Here is a 24,246-nt window from a genome sequence, read left to right as displayed (position 1 = left end):
ATATTGTGTACACAAGAAATTTGCTGTAGTCCAAGAAGTGATCTCAGTGTGTATGAGGCTAGGAGAAATGTGGATAGGCTTACACATTGTGTATTGATGCTAATACTTTTGTATCCCATTCATTCTGATATGTATAATCAACGATTTCTCAGTGGCGGCTGGTTAACATGTTTTGTTTCGTGTCATCTGAAAACATGCGCATCATGACTATTTTAAAATTAAAGTTTGTTAAAAAAATTTGAAATATGAATGCTCTGTCAATTTTGAAAAATACTGCTGACAAAATGTGAACTTTGATTTACACAGGGTTATCTGCATTTTAATATGAACATTTGATTGTGAATGGAATGAGCAGAATAACATGTGAATTCATGTTTTGGATAAGGTGTTTTGTTCAAGAAATGTTCTAACATATTCCTCAGCATTGTTGCATTAGTTGCTTTCAGTGGCAGCTACTTGGTTTTATGATAACCAAATTAGAAAAAAAAGAGAAAAATTAAAAACAAGTTGGCTTTTACCAATTTTAATTCCTAACGTTAAAAACTTTCACCGTGAGTCTGCAAATATTCAGCATCATCAAATGAAAATGTATGCTGAACTTGTGCATGTACATTTCACTTTCAAGAAATATCTGGATATCTGCAAATGATGTACCATTAAACTTCGAGATATATATCACTTTGCCAATTATCTGCTGCTCTGATTTTCTGTTTACCATTTCTAATTGACATTTTTGCTTGTCTTTGTGTGCATCATATGTATCAGTGAGACATAACGAAAAAAGTATTCATATTTAGTAATTAACTTTTCTGCAGAAATTTACAACCAGATATGTTTATTGGTACCCTTTCCAAAAGTGTGCCACTTGCAGTTCCTGCAAATCATTCTTTTTATAGTAACACAACCCTGAAATGATTTGTTATATCATCGATTAAATGTCCACTACAGTTCCTGCAACTTGTTAGACTGGATATGTCTATGGTGTATAAGCATGCATGTATATATTAGGGGGGGCATGCAAAAAAACAGGAAAGATGAGGGGTGCCATAGATTTTTTTCTATAATTTACTGGGGGGTGGAAAAAAATCACCCAGAAAATAGAAAATCCTCCACCCTCCCCTGGAAGTAAATTCTGAATCGTCCCTTATTGATAGTTGTACAACGGTATGAACGATCAATGGTTCTCTCCCCTCATTGTACAAAATATAACGCAGGCAAGCTGTGTACCCCGAGCATAAGCATCAATACAGTGTAGTATAGAAAGCATCAGTGAAGTATAGAAAGCTTGTTCGGCTAGAAGCAGCCATGATGGACGTAAAGATCCTGCTGGTGTTCGGACTTTTAAAGCTTCAGTCTGCGAGTTGTGGCGATAAGCAGCCAAACATTGTATTCATCTTGGCAGACGACCTTGGCTATTATGATATCGGTTACCATGGCTCCCGTGTCCAAACACCGGTTCTGGATAAATTGGCTGACCAGGGAATCAAGTTGGAAAACTACTATGTTCAACCAATATGCACTCCTACCCGAAGCCAGTTAATGTCTGGTCGTTACCAGGTATATACACAGCACTTCCTGTCTCCTCTTGCCACATATTTTATTTCGATTTACATCGGCAATGTTAAACTGCGATTGACTTGAAGACAATTTTAATTTCTGTACACATCACATCATTTTGTGGTATGAAGGACAACAAGATGCCTTTTGGAAAACACACGTAATGACAGAGAAGGCGACGTCACAGTATGTTGTCAAATGTCAGTGCAAATTTAACCCAGATTTTGCAATCTCGAAAACATTTTCGGGCGGAATGGGATGGTAAACTACAGAGTTCCAGAATATATACTTTCGTTTTCTTGAACGGGAGACAAAATATTGTTATGATATTATGTGTGTTTATAGATTCATTCCTGAAAACATCATGATCATTCTTACAGATAATTAAGTATGACTGAAATATAGATTTCGTAGAGTCACTTCGAATAGATAAAAATGATTTATTATCATAATCATAATCATTATGTTTGGCTATCTGCACTATTTTCTCTCCATCAAAAATTGACAGTTCATGAAACATTTAATTGACTGTTTTTGTGCACTTTTGCACAATTGTCCGTGGACTACATGTCACCCAGTTTTTGCATCATATGAAATATCCAGAGTACGTAATTGCACAGATTTATCTATTTTGCATTAAATTTATTCATAGTTTCATCATAGACTACCATGTATAGTGAATCAACATTTCGGTGAAATTCCAAAATCAAATTTCTTGCACACACATCCATTTGTAACCACCCTAATATAATCAAGTACATCAATATGAATAATCAAGCATACATAAATACACAGATTTACCTATTTTTGTATTGGAAAAATATTGTACTGTGGCGGTGACCCTTGACCCGAGCGCCTTCGACAGACGCCACTAGCACCGCTGCGATATCACAGCTAGGTTTACACAAACCATTGCATTTAAATAGGGCAATAGCTCGCACTGCACTTTGCTGGATCCAGCGAGAGTCGCGACACGCAACACATAATGTACTTTTATAATACCGCTCTGTGAAATTATGCTATTATTCGTTCATACACAAGTAAGTTGTACTTCCTCAGAGTAAAAGTATATCAGATATTCTTTCCCAAAGTTTGGGCTATAAAAACCAGAGTGTTCAAACGATGTGGACCAAGAAGTTTAACATAACGAAGCGATGACTCCTGGCGACTGCGACGAAGGGCGAGTGCTATATGGAGCAAATTGTACCAAAATCATATGCAGTGAGCTGTGTCAGAGTCCAACTCTCTCTGATTCGTGCACACGCTGTACAACTGTTGATCACAGTTGCTCTCATTCAACTTCCAGATTATTTCAAAACTGTGCGTCTTCTGGTATAGTTAACGTCCAAATTATCGTATCAAAAATAGTACAGACTGAGACAAATCTAATTTTAGTATGCCAAAAAAGCTAGGACTATTGTTCTCATGTAATTTACGAAAAAAATGTTTCTTTGTCTTTTGCTTTGAACTCTTGCCCCATTTTCTGTGTCTACATATGTCAGGTAGTTTTACGAGCGTATTAAGTTGGCGTCATCCTCATCCTCGTCTTCAGCCTCAAGTGACCTTTCTATAGCTGACGCTGAAATGATGCTACCCAGCGTCAGCTTCAGCGTCATATCCAAAGAATGCCGATGTGACACTACCCGACAAATAAATTATAAAATTCGACCAAAAATTGAAAAATCAAATACGTTCTATCACAATTTTCTTTTGTAAAATTGGTTCGTAAGTAGCATTTTATCAGAAGAATATATCACAAAGACTACTTTTTTGGTAATATTTGTAATTTTCAGTCCATGATCCGTTATAGTGTTTGTTGGTGTCCTTCTAACTCATGCGTTAAGACTGTCCGAACATTGATGAAAAAAGGCCTTCCATGGTCCGAAATGTGTACAAATCGCCACCATACAAGGGGGGTATGAAAGCCGTAATTACAAAGAAAACACGAAAAAGTATGAATTTGAATTTACGACCTTAATAATCGACGAAATTTGGAGTTCAAGGAACAACAACAGACATACGGCATTCGAACTCAGGGCTAAGAATGTTGTGATGACCACATCGTGACAAACTGATATTTAAGTTCCATTAGCTGTATCTTCTTGCGATTTTTCCGTTAGTTTTGATTGAAATGATCACTGGCTTATGTTGAATAGCCTGTCAAATAACAGAGAATTGCATATTATCCGGAAACATTACGTGCCCCACAACTAAATAACATGTGATTTTACAACGAAATTTTCAATTTTTGTCCGGACAGAAATACAAACTCTGTTGACACGCGGATTGCAACGTAGGCATTTTTCTGCACCTGCGCGAGCCATTAAAAGCGATTTCAAAATAAATATTCATTACTTATGCCCGGTACTTACGTCGTAGTCCACTGTGCGAGCACGTTGCGTAGCCAGATGTCTTGCAATCCACGACGCAATGCTGTTTTGATCCCGCAATAAACGTGAACTTGTACATCTGGCGTGATCGCGGCGTCAACATTATCTGCGTTCTCCCCAGCACGCTGAGCATGCAAGACGTCAACAAACGAGCTCGGAAGGGCAACACGTTTGAACAAATATTAGCAGTTTTATGTGGCTATAACATCACTAATCATGTTTGTTTCTTCGTTAAAACAACATTTTGCAACAAATAGAGCCTCCAACATGGAATTTTCCGAGGTAAAAAATGGTCAAAAGTTACAAATGATGGCCCTTTAATATGAAAACATGCCGGAAAAATGCCGAGAGGTTTGACCGGTTAAAGGCAGGGGGAGCCTATAAATACCCCTATCTCCCTGGGCATTCATAATCCAACATGAGTGGCGTATGGTAACAGCGTCAACGAATGCTCCCGAAAATCTGGATCTTTCAACAACCATAGGGTAAATTAAAGCACTGTTCCAACATATTACGTTTTGTGAATACTTGTTGCATCACCTTGTTGGTGAAATGCTCTCATTTTTTCCATTTTAAGTTGATTTTAATGCCAAAACTGCTTCGATGTTGTGTTCGAAAGCGTCCACAGAACAATAGATGAAAGCATTCAAACAGCTGCCAATCACGAGGGGACGCGAAAAGGTGAAAACGATCAAACATTGGTTGTGTACATCGGATCGATTACGATGTCAACAATGAATAGACGATTCTTACAACCGAGCAAAATACTTGACCAACGGTTACTGAACACGAGTCTCAGATGAGTTCAGACACAAACGGACTGCTTCATGGTTTCACGCAGATTGCCTCTCCCTGTTGTTGTTGATCTGTGTACCTGTAGGCCTATAAATGGGTGATGTGTATGTTGACCTGCAGTACGATATTTTATGATAGATCTCTTTGGAAGTATATAGTGGCCTAGCCCTGCGTACGATGACCGTGTGTTCCCGGCGTTATACGGCCTCCCACCAAGGCTCTGCTGATTCCATGGACAAAACCGGCAACATGCGGATCCAATTTGGACGGAGCACGAAAACTACTTTTCTGACTGTTTCGGCCGAAATCAACTCGAGTCCGATCCAAATCCAATTGCCTACCCAAATCACTCAACCGCTCACAGAGTGCGAAAAGAATGCTCTCGTGACGTCTAAAACCGTTGTTTGCTGGCGATGCATGGTCAATGGCCGAGGCAGTGGACGCCCATTGAATACGTTCATGCCACGATTATGCAGGTGCCCATGAGCTGCATTATTTCCTGTCGGGTCGGGGCGATGAAACTAAATCGCGATTGACTCATCTCTGTCGGATTTGACCAAAAAGAGACACTTGAAATAGATTATAGCATCAAATGTTGACATTCAGACTGAAACATGATGAAAGGCCTGAAGATCGCCGTGATGTCATTCTTCTCTACACGTTTTTCTGAGCTTGTTTTTTACTAAATTGCTCTAATATTATCTGACGTTTTTTTGATCATTCTTTCTTTCCAACCAGGGCACAACATTACCTTTTTACTTTCATAGTAACCTAGGATTCATTCAATTCGCAGATTACATGTAATAGACTCTTATGTTCTTCCTCGATTGTCTGTGACTGATTTTGCTTTCCGATATCGATATGCGTTCGCACTCACATGTCTTGAACCTTACGTCATTCACTGAAATAGTTTTCGGACAAACTCAAGAAATTTGACAACTACTAACGAATGGTCGGCAAAATTACAGAGACTAGCAATAATAATTATGGTCATTTTACCATCTTTAGCTTAGCGGATTCGCTTGGCGGAAGCAGTATATAACGATCTGAGTTCCCATTTTTACCCTACCGTGTGAGTGTAGTATTCGAACGAGTGAGATCATAATCTTACGCTGTTCCGAGTGGCTGGAGATTTTTTATAATATACAATAAATTGACCCTATCAAAATTACCCTGTTTTACATTGCTTGGATATTGATATTTTTTTCTATACTTTTTGACTTTGATTTTTTGATTCTCCATTGGCGGCAGCACATGTACGGTTACAACCGTCATGTGATGACCTGAGTGCGATTGTAAAGTTGTCGGGAACAGTTGTTGTTCAGAAGAAAAATCATTTTGTATTTAGAGGCTGCAGTTCGGGATTGTTCATGATAAACAACCAATTATACATTTCCTACATCTTTGGAACGGGGATTACGGTAATCTTTCATGTGATGACAATTTTTGAACGTGTTTGCAATGTTTCCACGATAAGTGTGAACTGATTCATTGTCAGTAAAAATCGTCAGAAATGGTCCAGTAACCATGGTAAAATAGACACAGATGAAAAAATCATTGCGAAGAAGATACGAAGAAATTCACATTGCAATATTTGCTGTCGTATTTCTCAGCAGGAATAACCCATTTTTACACGTTGTGTATAAGAACAGCAAGCAGGTGTTCGGCGGTCAATTGCTTCTATCATAATAATCTTGATCGCAGCTATTTGGCGAGAAGACAGCGGGTACTTATAATCTCGCAAAATTATTGATATCATGTCTTTGTGTTGAAAATTTTCGATCGGAGGCAGCTCAAATCAACAGCCGTGATATATTCGGAATCGTGTTCTCACTGGACACCGAACTACCTGCTATCAACAGTACGTTATGTACCATCGGCGGTAACACATTGGTCGTAATCTTGTCTAATTCTGCCCCGCCGTTTGTACCGTCCTGAAATTTCAAAGCGAGAATCTTTTACCCTGACATATAATACAGCGACCTTGCACACTAATGATCATTCCTCTGTTTCTGTTGGGGTTTGTTGGCTTTTTAATTTGCTCCGTGGCCCCGGTAAGATTTTTTTCAATTTGATACACAGTTTATTTTTTTTCAACGTAAATTTAGTATATTGCCAGTTTGTTGGGTAAAGTTGTCTGGAATGAAAGTTTGAGTTGACGCTGACAGAGTAGACGTCGAGCCCGGTACAGTTGACTGAGATCCGGTCGGTTTGGGATCCTTTAGTCCGGAAACCTGCAGAGTTCTGTATGATCATCGTTCGGAATTTAGGTGAATTGTTTGGTCAAAGTAATTCAGTAACAATGTACGCCAGATTCCTTGGGTTGTTTTTGTCACCGTCATACCCGTATATGGACGGTTTTCGATTAAAAACGGTAAAAATATCCAGTGCTCGTAAATGCGTGCATAGTTTATTCAGTGACTGTTTACGCAGCAGTCGTCGATTCGACTAGGATTTGCCACCACGTAACAACTGTAAACACCGCGTCAACAGTCAATACGAAAATTTTGTGCTGAATCGAGTAAGATAATAATTGGCTTGCAGTGGGAAAGGTCAGTCCATCATCCGTCAAAGTTGTTGATCCAAAAATCTCCACTGTGCACCAACTACATGAGTGGCTGTTATAGTTGTACACGTAGTTCCATGGGCTTTCCTCTGTCCCTTGTTACGAGCTATGTTCAAAGTGCGTCAAGCTACGAATATCGGTGAAGTACCGGGTACATTGATTTTGTTCAAAGCCACTGCCTGTTTGTTCCCAGTGTTGTTTTTTGTGTCCATAACGTTGGCTGGCTCTATATGCGTACAAACATAGCAGTTGGGATTAAGATTTCCTGGATAAATAGATACACTCATAGTTTATTCCGCCTCTGACGCAAAGATACACACTGTTTTACATGTGCCACTCCTAGGCCTGGGATCGATTTTCATACCTTTAAGAAGGGCTTGACTACGCAGTTTCTGCGTAGTGAAGCTTCATTACGTATTCATGGTGACCCCTGGCCAGCTGTCAATAACTTTGGGGGCTTTTGTCTTTTGGCCTGCTTTGCATATGCGTCGTTGGACACGACCTGCCAATCACCCAGGTAGTCAATTAAACTATTAATTGACTGTTTACCGACCCAATTAACACTATCCAGCAATATCAGTCATATTTTAATCGCGTGGCCCGGGTGGGCACAACGTAGGAACGCGTGTATTTCTGTGTGTACGTTTCACTTGTGGTGTGTTTGTACCATCGTGTGTCCTTGTTTCACCTACAGCATTACCTTCAAGGTGACAGGCTTACTATTAATGTTCAGTATCATTGCACCGAGTTCTGCCCACGGTGAAAACCACCTGTTTTGCCTACTAATTACTGCCCGTCGCTGCCCGTCCTGAATGTAGCCTATCTATAGCTACAGTAATCACATAAATCATTATCAGTTTTGATATATACTCCTAAATTGTAAGTTTGATCAAAATCGAGACCACATTCAAGGGCTATGCAGACTGTCCATGTACGCACACACAGTGACAAGAAGGCGGCAAACACCTACTCACCAAGCACATCGAATCGGCGAAAAGAAGCTATAAAAAGCTAGGCTTATCGCCAAAACAAACGCGCCAAGCGCTAACAAAAACCCATACCAAGCGGCCCTTTCAGGGCCACCAAATACTCCAAAAAGGGAACTACCAAAAAATACGATAAGATGACATAGAACACACAAACACTTAAAAGAAATAACAAAAATCGTACACATAACAAACAACTGAAACACAACATTAAATACAAAATAAACAATCACAGTAACGTAACAGAAAACATGGCCGTGGAAATAAATCAGCTATTTCCAAAGAAAAGCCGACAACAACATGAAATTCAACAACAACCTATCATCGCTCAACTATGAAACTCCGAAAATAGTACTAGGCAAAAGCCTTAAAATTCATTCGGACACCAACAAAACCAGAATAAAAACCACCTCAGGATTTCAACAAATAAAGTCGTATAATGTGACTACGCTACATCGTGAGACACAAACAATCGCAACACACCAATTCAAAGAAAAGTCAAATTGGACTCCACGAACAACAAAAAACAAAAACTTGAAAGCTATCTGAAGCTGCTAAACTCGCACTTCTAGAGATACCCTTTCAAACAAGGAAACAAAACATGTCGCGTGCCAAAAGAATCGCGATAAACCAGCTTGCAAACATTGGACAAATTTTGGGAAAATAACCCTTCGACAAGGGTCGGTTTTCGTTATTGTCAACACAAACGATTACGTACTCGAATGCGAAAGGCAATTACGTAACACTCAGTATTATACACAACAAGCCAGAACAAACAGTAAACAAAGTAAATGAACTATTAATTAAAATGTACGAGAACAAGCACATCAACCAGGATACTTGTAAGTATCTTGATCCAATAAACATAAAATCCGTACCCCGCAGTGGTACTTATTGCCTAAAATTCACAAACCTCCGCAAAAATCTAAAAGACACACCAGTCAAAACAAAATTTACCGAAGTAAAGAAATATAGAACAAACAAACCGAACCACCAAACGGACTCACAACGTGACCAAAATTAATATACTTTCCTCGCTATCGGAAAGCAAGACCACTAAAATGCATTAAAATAAATTTTCACAAACACAAACTAAGGAAAGAATCTACACTGCGACTGATGAGAAACCACACTCGGGTTTCGAAACGCAAGCGTCAAAGGGCGACTCTATCAACTTTTGTAACAACATAGGTCCGGCTGCGTCTCGCCATAAGCTTTCCCCACACAAACAAAACATTACCGTACACACTAATCCAAACTTCTCTACAAATATCCAAAGCGAAACAAACATTTCATTAACACAAACAATCGGATAAGAATGTAGGAACACATTTTCGAAACGAATCAAACACAAACTCGACACAAAAACATTTAGGATAGTTAGGTGGGGAGCCTGTTTCACATTTTTACATCTCGCTATACTGTCTATGATTCTAAAAATAAAGTCATCTGCCACTTTTTCTGTATACGCGGTTTGGCAAAACTCATCTCTTCAATCGAAAGTCGGGCGATTTCATGGTTCTTTGGGGCACTTAAGTGTACGTCGAGCTTAAGGAATGTAGTTACATTCGCGATGTTTTATTCGAAAATTATTTATTCCTTCAAGGGCAAATGCACATAATTTATGCTGTTGGAAATACTGGCCGCTCATAAACAAGACAATAAAGTCAATATATGTGCATTTTTACTTATATGTCAAAGTACCACCGACACCCTCAAAAAAACCAAATGGTTCAGTCCAGGTATTTGCAACTCTGCCATCCGACTGGTCAACAGGAAATCAACCATAGGTGTCTTTTGGCACGCGTATACGCCAGTCACCTAGGCGACGGTAATATGCACCACTTATCACCATCGGGAGGTACTCCTCCCCATATACCACTGGTGATCCCACCCTCAAGGCACTGCGTCATTCGACCAAGCATTGTTATTGTAATTTCCTGCATAAAATTAACAGCGAGGTCAACAGGTCAAACTCTCTCGGCATTTTCTCTCATGGTTACTAAATATTATAAATACAAAAGCTAGTCTTTTGATTAATATTTAAAGTAATATTATACTTGTAGTACATTTTTATACTAGCTTTTACAATTCCGTCAGACATAGTCGGGAATAGTCGGATCTGACGCCGGTGAAGCTGACACTGTAGCGTCATCCTGATACTCATTTCGCCTGACCCCTGAAGCTGAGGATGAGGATGAGGATGACGCCAACTTTACGCTGGTGGTAGTTTTTAACAAGTTAGTTTTCGCGTTGCATGTGAATCAGTGAATGAAATGCAATGTTGATGAACGTAATGTGTATGTTATCGTTGGATACTGTGTGCACGTGTTGTCAACGAAATCCCAACTTATGAAAAATGCTGGGTTTCGGGCGCTGAATTTCCGACGTTCGATCTCTCAGACGTCCGTTTTCTGCATTTGGGACTTGAGGTGACGAAAATACCCAAATAAGACTACAAAGACACACAAGCTGATATAACATAATAGCAATAACCCCGGCCGCATTTGGGTAAACGCTCAATTTTGGTAATCTCGCTCCATATAGCACTCGCCTATATATACATATGTCGCGCACTGTACCAAAATCTCGTGTATACCCGCCTGCGGTGTGGGTCAAGCCTATTGCTTATTTGTACGTGTGTATACCCAGAAGCGGCATCATAGTGCCTGCGGTAAATGGTTCCATTTTCATTTTACAACAATACAAAGACTTCGAATTCGTTTTCATTTTACATTTTATATTTTCAGATACACACTGGCATGCAACATCTGGTTATACGTCCCTCGCAGCCACTTTGTCTACCACGTGACGAAGTAACCATAGCAGAGAAACTCAAAGAAGCCGGTTATGCTACTCACATTGTTGGGAAATGGCACCTTGGACATTATGCAGAATTCTGCCTACCGACGAAAAGAGGATTTGACACTTTCTTTGGTATGTGAAATCATAGACCTCGCTCCAGGGTCTATGGTGAACTCAACCATAGACCATGGAGCGAGAGAGTCTATGACTCAACCAATTGATTATCAAACTTTGTCTTCTTTACGAGATTGTGTTCCGTTAAGATCGTCATCAGATACAAAACCCCCCTTTGATGCAGGCGGATAGACTTGCTCAAAGTCCGTGGGCATATATAAGTATCAAAACATATCATAAATTGAAGGACTAAACGTAAGCAGACCGTCGCGCTGAGTGGGGCTGTTGCGTAGCCCATGGGGTATACGCCTTGCCAGAAACTCGGCTGACGAGAGAAGCCAGGCGACTTGGGGGCAGTCTAGCAGGCGGGTATAAATGTTATGCCACAGGGATATATTCAGGGACAATAAATACTAATATGATAAAAACCAAGTATCGTTGTCTTCAAGTTTTTTTTTACTCTTCGCCTTTCTCTTACCTATACGCTCTGCTCGCTTGAGACGTGACGGACTGCGCACTGTGTGTGTTTGTATGCGTAGTAAGATGCGCCCTCTTTCCATAAACTCTTGCTTCCGCGAGTGACCTGAAATTGAAAACTAGCCGCATTTTGCAGTATTATCGAGTCTGACTTGACAATCCCACAACGGGTTCAGGTTGAGCAAGAGTTCACCGAAAGAGGGCGCATTTTACTACCTATATTAGACACAGTGCGCAGTCCGTTACGTCTCAAGCGAGCAGAGCGTAAAGAGAAGGCAGACAGAAAAAAAAACAACTTGTAGACAACGAAACTTATTTAGTTTTTATCATATTAGTAATTATTGTCCCTGAATATATCCCTGTGGTTATACACTTGCTTGTGCATCTTTGCTTGCTTTGGAGCATTGGGCAATCAAACGCATCAGATTATAGATGCAGCACAGTGATAAAACTTCGCGTTAGATTGTCAAACAAAGGACACAGTGAGGGAGAAAAAAATCTTTACAAAACCAGTGCTAAGATAATCTTTGTTAGCAATATATATCATTGTCAAAAATAAAATAAACAATAGCAAAAAGAAATCTGTGCTGAACCAAGGCACCCATTCCCCCGTCTCCATCCCCGCGGACGACCATGTACGTTTTCCCTTATGCTCAATACGCAGATTTGTCTTCTCAAGATACAACTGATTCATATGTAAATTACTATTGTCGTTCACCGTGTTGCCATTTCTCGGATTTAGTCAATAAGATCAGTTTAATATCTAAAATCGATTATATTTTTGGTATGAAGTCGGAAACATTATAGTCTGTCTATGGTGAAAGTTCAAAATTTTGCTCAGAGCCTTGTAACGTCCATCTGTAAATATGGATAGCTCTCCAGTTCATGAAGGTGTCATAGCCTTTTTTTTGTTTTCCATTAAAATTGTAAACTGGTAAGTAAATTTCCTGGCAAGACAATCTGACGACTGAACCATACCTTTAATACATGCTGATGACCAAGTGTGTGAGGTTTCCATTGTAAACTCATTCAACTCGTGGTGTGTCTTACACTGAATGACGACATGCAGGGAACATAATTTTCACAATATCTGCATGGACTGAAGCGTTCTCTAAGCAAGTTAACGTCTCAGTAGGGCACCACCAATTCCAGTGGCAATGAACGAGTAAGGTGCGGAATTGTGTCTTTTACAGTGAAGCTTTTTTAAACTCCATGTATTGGCTATGGGAGCTAATATAGCTAAAGTGGCTAAACACCGCTAAACAACTACCTAATTATTGTCTAAACTTTATAAATTTGGCGCTCTTGAGCTCTGGCTTTCTGGCGGACCTAGAATTTTTTGAGAAGATATTTAGCGCGTCTAATTATCGTTATAAAACTTTATAAATGTGCTGCTATTTAGCTAGGACTTTCTGGCAGACCGAAACAGTTTTCGGGTGATATATCCGACATTTAGCGCGTAAAATTATCGTTCTAAACTTTATATATTTGCCGCTATCTAGCTGGGGCTTTCTGGCGGACTTAGAAAAAAGTTTTGAGGTGATATATCCGATATTTAGTTCGTATAATTATCGATCTAAACTTTATAAATTTGCCGCTATTTAGCTCGGGTTTTCTGGCGGACCTAGAAAAATGTTTTGGGGTGATATATCCGATATTTAGTTCGTATAATTATCGATCTAAACTTTATAAATTTGCCGCTATTTAGCTCGGGTTTTCTGGCAGACCTATAATTTTTTTGGAAAGATATATCCGATATTTAGCGCGTCTAATTATCGTTTTCAACTTAATTAATTTGCCGCTGTTTAGCTCGGGCTATCTGGCAGACGTCGAAATTTTTTTGGAAAGATATATCCGATATTTAGCGCTATTTAGCTCGGGCTTAACGTTGGAAATTTAGAAATTAGCTGTACTTTAGAAAGCCGGGCCTGAGGTGAAAAAAAATTACCAAGAATATATCGGATAACAGCGATGGTACATCATTTCCGTTGTTATCTTTTTTCCCAAGTTTTTCAAAGTAAAAGGTTTTACCTGGTAGGAACAGTCTTGTAGAACCAGGAAAATACTACCAGTAGGCAGTTTCCCCAAGAGGAAAGTTTTAGAATCCAAAGCTCATATGTGACTTTTCCCATAGACTTCCGAGAATAGCACCTCGTATATAATTGACCACTGGAACAGGCAAGAAGTTGAAGTCATGAAGTAGATATAGAGAAATATGGCAGTGAATAAGCATGAAAAAATCTTTGCTAACTCTGAATGTTTCTTTTGTGCGTCAAAAACAAAGACTGTCAAATAGCCACCGCTATTGTTTATGACAAATAAACCAGATGTGCGACGTGAATACGAATGTAAATAAATAAAACCATACTGCCACAGTTCAAATGACCAAGGTGTGTCGAGATTATCTTCACGACGATCGCGTCCATTTGTGCAGATTAATGCAAATCAATGCTAATAGCCCTATCAAACGTGTTGCTGGCCAGGCTGCCACCTCCGAGCTGTGTGCACACAGTAAAAGAGGAAGTCACTGCCTCCAATCCAAAAGTGCCTTGGATGCGACAATACCATTAAGCCAGGGGTTTCTGTCGGCCTTTGTAAAAAATAATTAGATCGGCTTAATATCGGATATATCACCGAGTTAAAGTTTGCCCTGGGAAGTCCGATCTAAACTTCAGCTACATGTGGGCTAATTTAGAAAATTTAGAACGATAATTACATCGGCTAAATATCGGATATATCCTCGTGTAAAAGTTAGGCTCGGGAGGTCCGATCTAAACTCCAGCTACATGTGGGCTAATTTAGAAAGTTTAGAACGGTAATTAGATCGGCTAACTATCGGATATATCCTCGAGTTAAAGTTTGGCTTGGGAGGTCCGATCTAAACTCCAGCTACATGTGGGCTAATTTAGAAAGTTTAGAACAATAATTAGATCGGCTAACTATCGGATATATCCTCGAGTTAAAGTTTGGCTTAGTGGTCCGATCTAAACTCCAGCTACATGTGGGCTAGTTTAGAAAGTTTAGAACAATAATTAGATCGGCTAACTATCGGATATATCCTCGAGTTAAAGTTTGGCTTGGGAGGTCCGATCTAAACTCCAGCTACATGTGGGCTAGTTTAGAAAGTTTAGAACGATAATTAAATCGGCTAAATATCCGATATATCATCGAGTTAAAGTTTGGTATGTGAGGTCTGGTCTATACTCCAGCTACATGTGGGCTAATTTAGAAAGTTTACAACGATAATTAGATCAGCTAAATATCGGATATATCACCGAGTAAAAGTTTGGCATTGGAGGTTCGATCTAAACTCTAGCTGCATGTGGGCTAAGGGTGACCCTTTTATTTTATTTTTTTATTTTTTTGTTTGTTTGTTTGTTTGTTTGTTTGTTTGTTTGTTTCTCATCTCCAGAGGAATACTCGGGCAGGGCGGGCGGTCGAAATAAAAAAAAACAAGTACCCAAAAAAATCTCTATTTGTTTTAGTTCAATGTTCTGTCCATTCAGTCTCTACAATTTTTAAGTACAGAAAAACGTGTACTTGTTTCAGTTCAATGTTCTGTCCATTCAGTCACTGCAATTTCTTGTCTTTCACTTCAGTGTTCTGTGCTCTCTGTCCTTTCAGTCCAAGTCGCTGCAGTCTCACAATTTGATGATGTGGTGCTGTTGCTAGGATGATCGCCTCAGATGCGGCGCAAATAAAAAGGTTTTTTATTTTCATGTTGGAGCTAAAATTTACGGTCGGTTGGGAGATGAGAAACACAAAAATAAAAATGTCGCCCTAATGTAGAAAGTTTAGAACGATTTTTAGATCGGCTAAATATTGGATAGTTGGCCTAATTTAGTAAATGTAGATTTAGATTTAGACAAATCTAAATTAGCTTTCTAAACTTCCAGCTAAACTTTCTAAAACTGATAAAACACAATTCCGCACTTAAATGGATATTGTACAGTACATTAGATGCACATGAAATGTTACCATATACGCCGGACTTTTAGCCATACTCTTCAAGTGTTTTACACAAAAGGCCGTACAGAATTCAACTTTTTCCGTGACAAAGTTTTGCAGTGCAGTCGAAGGATGATTTTGATGAGACGTCCAAAGCCGTACCAGCTAGAGTTAGCTGTAACACTCGAAAAGAGTATAGAGTTGTGCATGAAGTGACCCCTCCCCGCCCGAGCGAACTCCAATACTGGCATCATCTCCTCCCTTGCTGTTTTCCCTGTTAATCACTTGGCCATTTTAAAGAGGTGCAGGGTTGTTGTCGTTGCAAATATTCTAGAGCAATTATTTTGGAAGTGTTCTCATACCGACGAAATCCCACCCTGTAGAGACACATCATCTTATATTCACAATGTAAAACATTTCCTTGATATTAACAAACATTTCCCATTTTGTAACTAATCTATCAAATTGAAAGCAACATACCTAAATCTTTTTGAATTTTGTCCACACTGCGATTCAAATTTCACGCTATTTGGCTCGTTCATTGATTCGATCAAAATTTCTTCCTCCTTTCCTGCCCAGGGTTTTACAATTGCGCAGTCGACTACTATACATATGACAAGTACAATTACTACAGGTACCCAAATGGGACGAATTTGCAAATGCGTGGTAAAGATCTATGGAGAAACGACAGTGAGTTTGTAGCCCCTCAGTATGTTGGAGAACACAAAACCAGGCTGTTTGCATCTGAGGCACAAAGAGTGATTCACAATCACGATGACGAAGTGGTAATCTTTCTTTCTTTTTTTAATTATTTAATGATTATTTAATTGTTTGTTTATTTATATTTTTCTTATATTTTTTATCTGTTTTATGGCCAGACTGCCAAATAAGTTTTCGAATTGTGTGATGAAAAAATTTGGTTAGGTTGTAATCATTTTGGTGTCGATTATGAGTCAAATGTGCGTTTGGTAATGGAGCTGCTATGAAAATACGACATTATTATTATTGCGTGTAGTATGAAATACAAAATACAGGTTGACGCACAGAGTAACAAGTGCTGCAGTCATGTCAGATCAGTGATCGCAAGTTCGATATGTATTGTCGTTCAGCGCCCCTGGTGTGTAAGAAAATAAGTACAACAGTTCCATAGCATCTCCCTAAGCAAACTGCCACTATTATTCCTTGACGTTTTCTTTGTTGAAAATTATGTCGTGAAATTTAATTTTAAGCGGACAAGCGATCATCGAGTGTTCCCTGATAATACGAGATATATCATTCACACTAACTCTAAAAATCAATTCTAATTTTAGCGCATGTTTTTACGGAAATTAGGAAAAAAAATGTTTTAAGGCTCTGAAAATAAATATCTAACATCGATTTACGAGTTGCTGGTTTCCCTCAGAAATCAAGGCCTAGTGTTGCTCTCACTGTAAAATGAAAGAGATAAAATTGTGGGAAATTTCTGGGCAATTTTGATACTTTTGTTTGACATCGGTCAGGGCTCGAATACGCAGTGTCGATAGCAAAACTTCCGCTGATCAATTTTAACAATATACTTTTTGAAAGAGAAAATGTTTTGGACCAGATACATGCGCACTCATGCTAAAATAGCCTAAACATAGAATTGTTACACCGAGGTTGGGTAATTCCCTCCCCTCCCCCCAAAAAAATTACTTCATTAGCACTCGTTATTATCTTCACCACTACCATCGTCGTCGATATCATCATTTTGTCACCATCACGTCGTGAAGGCAATGATCCACCCTCATTCTTAGCCTTCGTGTTCACATCTGGCAAAATCAATTCTTGGAAATCACAAGCTGATAAGACTGACGAACGATGAAAAATATTCTTTTTACAGCCACTTTTCCTTTACCTAGCTTTCGGCGCCGTCCATGTCCCCCTACAAGCTCCACTCAAGTACGAACAGATGTACCGAGACATAGAAAACGAGGAAAGGCGCCTCGTGCTTGCTCTTGCAACCATGATGGATGAAGCTGTTGGGAACGTCACATCGACGCTAAAAGAAACAGGACTCTGGGATAACACGATACTTATCTTCTCTTCAGGTATGTCAACGACATAGCGTATGTTTTGTTGTTTACCTATTGAAGTTGCCATAGTTACAGTAATATATATGAAAGCTTCTAGCTCAAAGTGACGCCTTGACTTTGACATGTATTTTTAATTTCTTGATTTGCCCCAGATAATGGTGGTGCAACGAGCTTTGGCGGCAGCAACTGGCCATTGAGAGGCGGCAAAAAGGCGTACTACGAAGGGGGAATAAAAGTGGCTGGATTTGTTTCCGGTCCTCTACTGCCACCTAACCTTCTCGGATCAACTAACAGGGAGCTTATCCACGTTAGTGATTGGTTTCCCACGTTGATTCATCTTGCCAGGGGTAATCTCAATGGCACGAAACCCCTAGATGGTTACAACCAATGGTCTACAATCTGGTAAGTTAAGACACATAGTCTGTGGGCCGGGTACCGAAAGCCATTGCTAGTGATTGAATGACTTGATCATGATAGGCTTAGGCAAGGGAAGACTCTTGAGTGGTGTAAGTTATATGCGAAGGAAAGACCTGGCGTTTGTTTGAAAGTAATACTTCGTTGTGCTGTTGGATAGCTGTACAGGTGATATCCAAAGTTTATTGGATAAATTGAAGCATAAAACGGATCTAAAGAGATGATAATAGAGGGAAATGAAAGAAAAGTAGTCATGAACAGAAGCAAATTGTTTTATGTAAGGTTGCATTCAGTTATTCAGTTATGCTTAATAAATAACATTGCGAAAGAATAGTGCCATGCCCGCTGTGACACTGAACAGTACCAATTGGCTGAGTCATCACAAGTTTATAATACTTTCAGTAACTGATGCGAACTCATCAAAATGACCTTTGTAACACAGACAGCTTATCACCACTTAAGACCTTTATTTCAATAAATGTATGACTCTAGAGCCGGATCAAAAGTCCAGAAGGTAGTGTCGGGTGTTGGATGCCAATTAGTTTTTGAGGAGTCTTCGAGATGTCTTCATGGCGCAAAATTCAAACGCATTGCGCGATATGTAGAGGGCGTTTGAAACTCGAAAGTTAGATTAATCAACATAATGAAGTTGCCAAAACATAAAATAGTGGAAAGACGATATGTCATATAGACAAGCCTGCACCACGTAACAGAACATAATTGCAACATGACATCACACAGTGAAAAGTTTATACCGCATGATGAAAAGAGTACATGAGACAATGACAAGTTTATGCCACACCACGGACTGACTACATAAGATCAATAACGAGACTTTACCCCTTCATGGAAATACGACAACCTGATTAAAAAAATGCACGACACCACATAACGGGAAGATTGCAAAACATAATGACAAGACTTCATAATAGAATGTCTACATGGCATGATAAAGAGTTTACGTCACGTGATGAAAAGACTACATACATAAGTTTATTACATATATTGGAAATAAATACAGTATCTTCCACTATGGTCGTAAATGAGTATCAATATCGGAACACGCAGAGTAAGAAATATATGTTGAAAAAAATAAACTCGAAACTACAGTATATGTAAATAAGTCCTTTTTACGGGGTGAGATATCCGGTCTTGTTTGTTAGTGCTTTGGTTTTGTATAAGTCCTCATATGTCAGCATACCACTTTTTGTCTCTATATAAGGAGTTTTCTACTGGCAGAGCTGCTTTGCGACACATTTTTAAAAACGGTTGACTCGGCTGTGCAACTTGTTCAAAGTGGTTGGAATTGATTAAGATCGGTTAGCTATCCACATAAATATGCACAGCTGTAACCTTGACCCATACTGATTAAACCGGTTTGTAATCCCGGACCGGGATTCATCCTTCTACCTATGATTCAATGAACTGTTTACCAAGATTTTGCTTTCACAGGCACCAGAGTCCGTCTCCGAGAAAGGAAATCCTTATCAACATTGATCCCATGACAGAGTGTATCAAATGTACGAAGAACAGCCATTGGCGGAACGATAAATTTGATGTCCATCTGAATGCTGGTCTCATCGTCGGTTCGTGGAAATTGCTGACCGGTCGTCAAAGTAAATGATTCATCACCACTATTTCAGTGTGCAACATAGCTGTGGGTCCATAGCTGTGGTGTTTTCGAACGGGATTTCCGCCTTCTACGAGCTGGTTTTGACTTTTACGTTTTTAACCCCACCACACATGAAAGTCGAAACCAGCTTGCAGAAGGCAGAAGTCCCGTCCGAAAACACCACAGCTATGGACCCACAGCTATTTGCAACATAGAATGACAAATTATGGTCCCGTTAACATACAGTAAATCAGTGCAAAAGCCGTTCTGACTTCAGCCGAACGTGTCTTATGCGTCATTGAAGACCTAATCGGACAATCGGGCTAATCCTATGGTCGTGAATTCAACACAATCTCAGACGGTATATCTTTATCCTTGACGCATACACCTAAAGCCTCTTTTTCTCTAGGGTCTATGATTTACCGCACCTTCAGAAAAGCACTTATATTCCAAAGGTAGAAAGAATGTGACCCAGTGGTTCGCAGGTGCAACTGCAATGTCACGTGCCTAGCATTTGCATAATTTTTTGCTCGTGATGGCAACAAATACCTCTCTGCCGGCCTTGATTGTGTATGATATGTTTCCTGAATTTTAAATGGGAAAGTTAAATTATCGAATATTTTCACAGATAACTACATTTCTAGGGATTGTTGGTCTTGAATATGTTGTTGTCCTTATTTCAGATCATGCTTTCTGGTCCACTCCGGCGGAAATCCAAGGTCCAGCTCGTATAAACAGCAACACACGTGGCAAGTTGGTCTCCTTATACGATATTAAATCTGACCCAACGGAGCAAACAGATTTGGCGGAATGCATGCCCGGAATTGTACATCGCATGCTGGAAAAGCTTGCTAAGTACAACAACAGTGCCGTGCCCGTGTATTTCCCTGACAGTCAAGAAGAGGCTGACCCAGCAAGACGTGGTGGCGCTTGGGGTCCATGGGCGTGATTACTTAAAGAAATTAATGGATTAAAATTTAAAAAAAAACTGTTTTCTTTCATGAAAATGGGGTTAACAAATTCTGCCTTTTGTATGTGACAGTTGAACCTGGACTTGCTGTATGCTGTATGTATGATACTTGGGTCTCACATCGAATTTGATACCATTAATCCTCCCTCACCGTCTCTCTGTCTCTCTCTCTCCGTCTCTCTGTCTCTCTCTCTGTCTCATACACACATATATATGGCTTGTAATATTATATATAATATATGGCTTGTAATATATATATATATATATATATATATATATATATATATATATATATATATATATATATATATATTACAAGCCATATATTATATATAATATTACAAGCCATAGAAGTGTTTGGTCATCAAATATTGCGGGTATGTTAGTGTCACTGCGGTCAATGATACGTGCAGAGGCAAGACATTAAAAGTGTCTCTGCCTTAATCTAAACTAGTAAAAAGCACTCTTGCCTGGCCAATATTACTTTTATCTCTTCCTCTCTCTCTCTCTCTCTCTCTCTCTCTCTCTCTCTCTCTCTCTCTCTCTCTCACAAAATTCGTTCGTTCGCAACTTCCGAAAAAACTACCATCGATACTCTCTGAATTTGCTCTTTGTGTTGATTCAAGTTTCTGACTGACCTCATGGTATGGCATGCTGGTTTGTTCAAAGAAGGGTTGGACGACAACCGTAAAATCGTCTGACGTATCTTATCGCCCGGTTTCGATCAGTTCATTGGACATTGTCTAAAACAGATAAAATCAAAATGTATTTTACAACGCATACAATGGCAGTAAGGATAACATTTTACATCGTTGAATGACAGAAGACTGATTTTCAGTGAAAATACAGCAATGTACAGTGCTACGCTGTAGCTGTACTGTGCTGTATTAATATCTGTTTAATATGATCAATCCAACGAATAAATAAATACATCTTTGGAATGTCACCTGATAGTCGCTTAGCAACTGCAACAACTCGTCTTGGTCATCACCAAATTTTGCACATCTACAGAAACCACTGTGGAGATGATATGGAAGACGCCTTTAGAGGTACTGAGAAGAATGTTTTCGTTGTCTAATTCTATAAATAGTCACTATGTGATGATTATGAAAATTTTAATCTTACAATGATATTTTCCAATTTCGAAATACTTGCGATGCGGGTCGCCTGAAAGATCTAACTGGATCAACGTGAAGGAGCGCCCTCAAGCGATAGGTCTTTCAGTTTTCTTCCATTGATTATCCTTTTGTATCTCGTACCAGAAGTGGCGTACGGCATTGCAGTTTGTTTTAGCTGCGGTTTAACGCGCCAGGTTTAACATCATTACAACTAGCTTATTACAACTAGCTTCGATTTAAACGAATTACGCCACATACCCTATGCGTCATTCACCTTATAATTTCGTTGTTTCAAGCGCTATTTACACATTTGTTTCTCTCTAAATCACCGTTCTCCTTTGTAGTAAGAATAAACCTACAAGACGACAACAGCAAAATGTTGTACCGCCCTAAAAACACGAATCTACATGGCAGGTAATAACGTCTATAACGCCTGTGTAGAGCAGAATGTTGAAAATCGACACTTACCAATGAACGAGGTCACATTTAGGTTTGACAAGCTTTGCGATTTCCGGCACTTTCAGTACAGACACTAAATTGACAAATGTCCTTGGTCTCTGCAATAAAAAAGAACACATGAAATCTAGATTATTTGGAGTTTTTAAATCTCACGCTATCGGTGTTTAATTGTAAATTTTAATCCGGAAACCTGTCTATTGCCGTTTTTATCAATTTAAATGTTTTAGTAGACCATTTTTATTTGCTTTTATGTCATATTTTGCATATATATATATATATATATATATATATATATATATATATATATATATATATATATATATATTATATTATATATATATATATATATATATATATATATATATATATATATATATATATATATATATATATATATATATATATATATATAAATCGTCATTCTTCTCACATTGAGCCGACTGTTTTGTTTCATAAAGTGCCGTTCACACACAGGCCATTGAAACGGCTCTGGTCCAATACTGGCTGAAATGTTATGTGTGGTCACTCCCAAGTGGTTCTGAAACGTTTCAAATTTGAGACGGCTCAGCCGCCCAGACCTAAGCGGGTGTAAGAATTAACTCTAGACAACTTGCTGTGTGAACGGACCGAGCCGTCTTTAACGCCCTAACGCGACAGTTATTTGTAACATCACAGTCCCGGATCACAGTCCTACTGTAGTAACGTATATCAAACAACAACCAACCTTCAATATTTCCTTTCGTCATGGCTGCCCAACAGAGCACAACATGTCGTGGCAATAATTGGTCTGACGATAAGATCAGTCTGCTTATTTCAGTCTTGGCGGACTTGCACTTTTGTGACCAAGTGCAGTCCATAGGAGATGCAGGTTCCCGCGATCGGCATTTCTCAGCGTATCAACCCATGGGCTAAATTGGTAAATATTTGCATTTTGTCTGCATTCAGGTCATAAAGGTGGTGACTACTCCGTCTTGAAGGTGTATGCAGGAGGTAAAAAAAACAGAAGACAAGCCAGTACGACATCATTCATATCAACCATCTTGTTACAATGCCGTATGCTTGGCCATATACCATATACACTTTTGAACTCGAGAGGGCGTTAACCGACTCAAACATCGTGACCAAAACAAACGTGTGGACATAATCGGACTCAAACTATTAATCCCTTGTGTTTGCAAATCACAAATTGTGTCACAGAAACGTTTCCAATTTTTCAAAGTCTAACGCAGTATACGTCCGAAAATATGATTTCTATTTCGACTAGGTTGGCAAGCGTTCTTTGATCATCATTTTACATAGCCTGTCAACGTTGCCAGAAATGGTACAGGGGTGCATGTCGAAGCATTTCAAACATTTGGTATATTTTTGGAAATTTGGCTCGCTTGTCCGATTGCAAAAGGTGGTCAGACGGTTTGATTGTTTACTGTTGCAAAGCAAATAAAAAACCAATCTGTGTTATACGGGCCTATCACTTAATAGAACATGTTGGAAAATCACTATATTTTATATAATCTCAACGATCAATAACAGGAACAGAGAACATTCATCGGAGAAGCGGCAAGAACAGTGGCAGACGACATTAATTAGACTGCATCGCGACAGGAATGCTGGTAGGCCTACACTTTCGACGACGCTTGCTATGTGGTGGAACACGTTGCATTGAGCGGTAATATTATATTAAGTACTCGCACATAAAGTCTTTCGTTTTAGAAGACAATTCAGATAGGCACCCGTAAACTGGAGTTTTACTCTCCTCGATAACTGGTTCAAATTCTCGCGTTGAAGTATATTCAGAGTCTGAGAATAGATGCATCGCGTTGCAAATTTTGTTTTCCCTCCTAAATATGTACCTGAATTGATTGACAAGTTAACGCACGATATATTTTACAAAAATGAGTTAAGGGGGATACATATTTGTTTCTTAGCCGACCACTTAGTAGATCAAGTAACAGAATCAGGTACTCTAAATTTTCATCCGTTG

The 24,246-nt window shown here is 39.1% G+C and overlaps 1 protein-coding gene across 1 annotated transcript; it reads left to right on the top strand.

The window, feature by feature from the left end:
- Positions 1–1,246: 1,246 nt before the first annotated feature.
- LOC139150006 (arylsulfatase B-like) lies at positions 1,247–20,698 on the top strand. The gene is made up of 7 exons (XM_070722146.1): positions 1,247–1,557; positions 11,045–11,231; positions 16,218–16,423; positions 17,500–17,707; positions 17,845–18,094; positions 19,559–19,722; positions 20,402–20,698. The coding sequence occupies exons 1-7, from the start codon at positions 1,306–1,308 to the stop codon at positions 20,665–20,667; spliced, it is 1,533 nt and encodes a 510-aa protein (XP_070578247.1). The 5' UTR covers positions 1,247–1,305; the 3' UTR covers positions 20,668–20,698.
- Positions 20,699–24,246: the final 3,548 nt, after the last annotated feature.

Source organism: Ptychodera flava, chromosome 14 (genome assembly GCF_041260155.1).
Source record: "Ptychodera flava strain L36383 chromosome 14, AS_Pfla_20210202, whole genome shotgun sequence".
Classification (NCBI taxonomy): domain Eukaryota; kingdom Metazoa; phylum Hemichordata; class Enteropneusta; family Ptychoderidae; genus Ptychodera; species Ptychodera flava.
The sequence above is the reverse complement of the archived record's forward strand: the minus strand, read 5'-3'. Positions and strand labels throughout refer to the sequence as shown.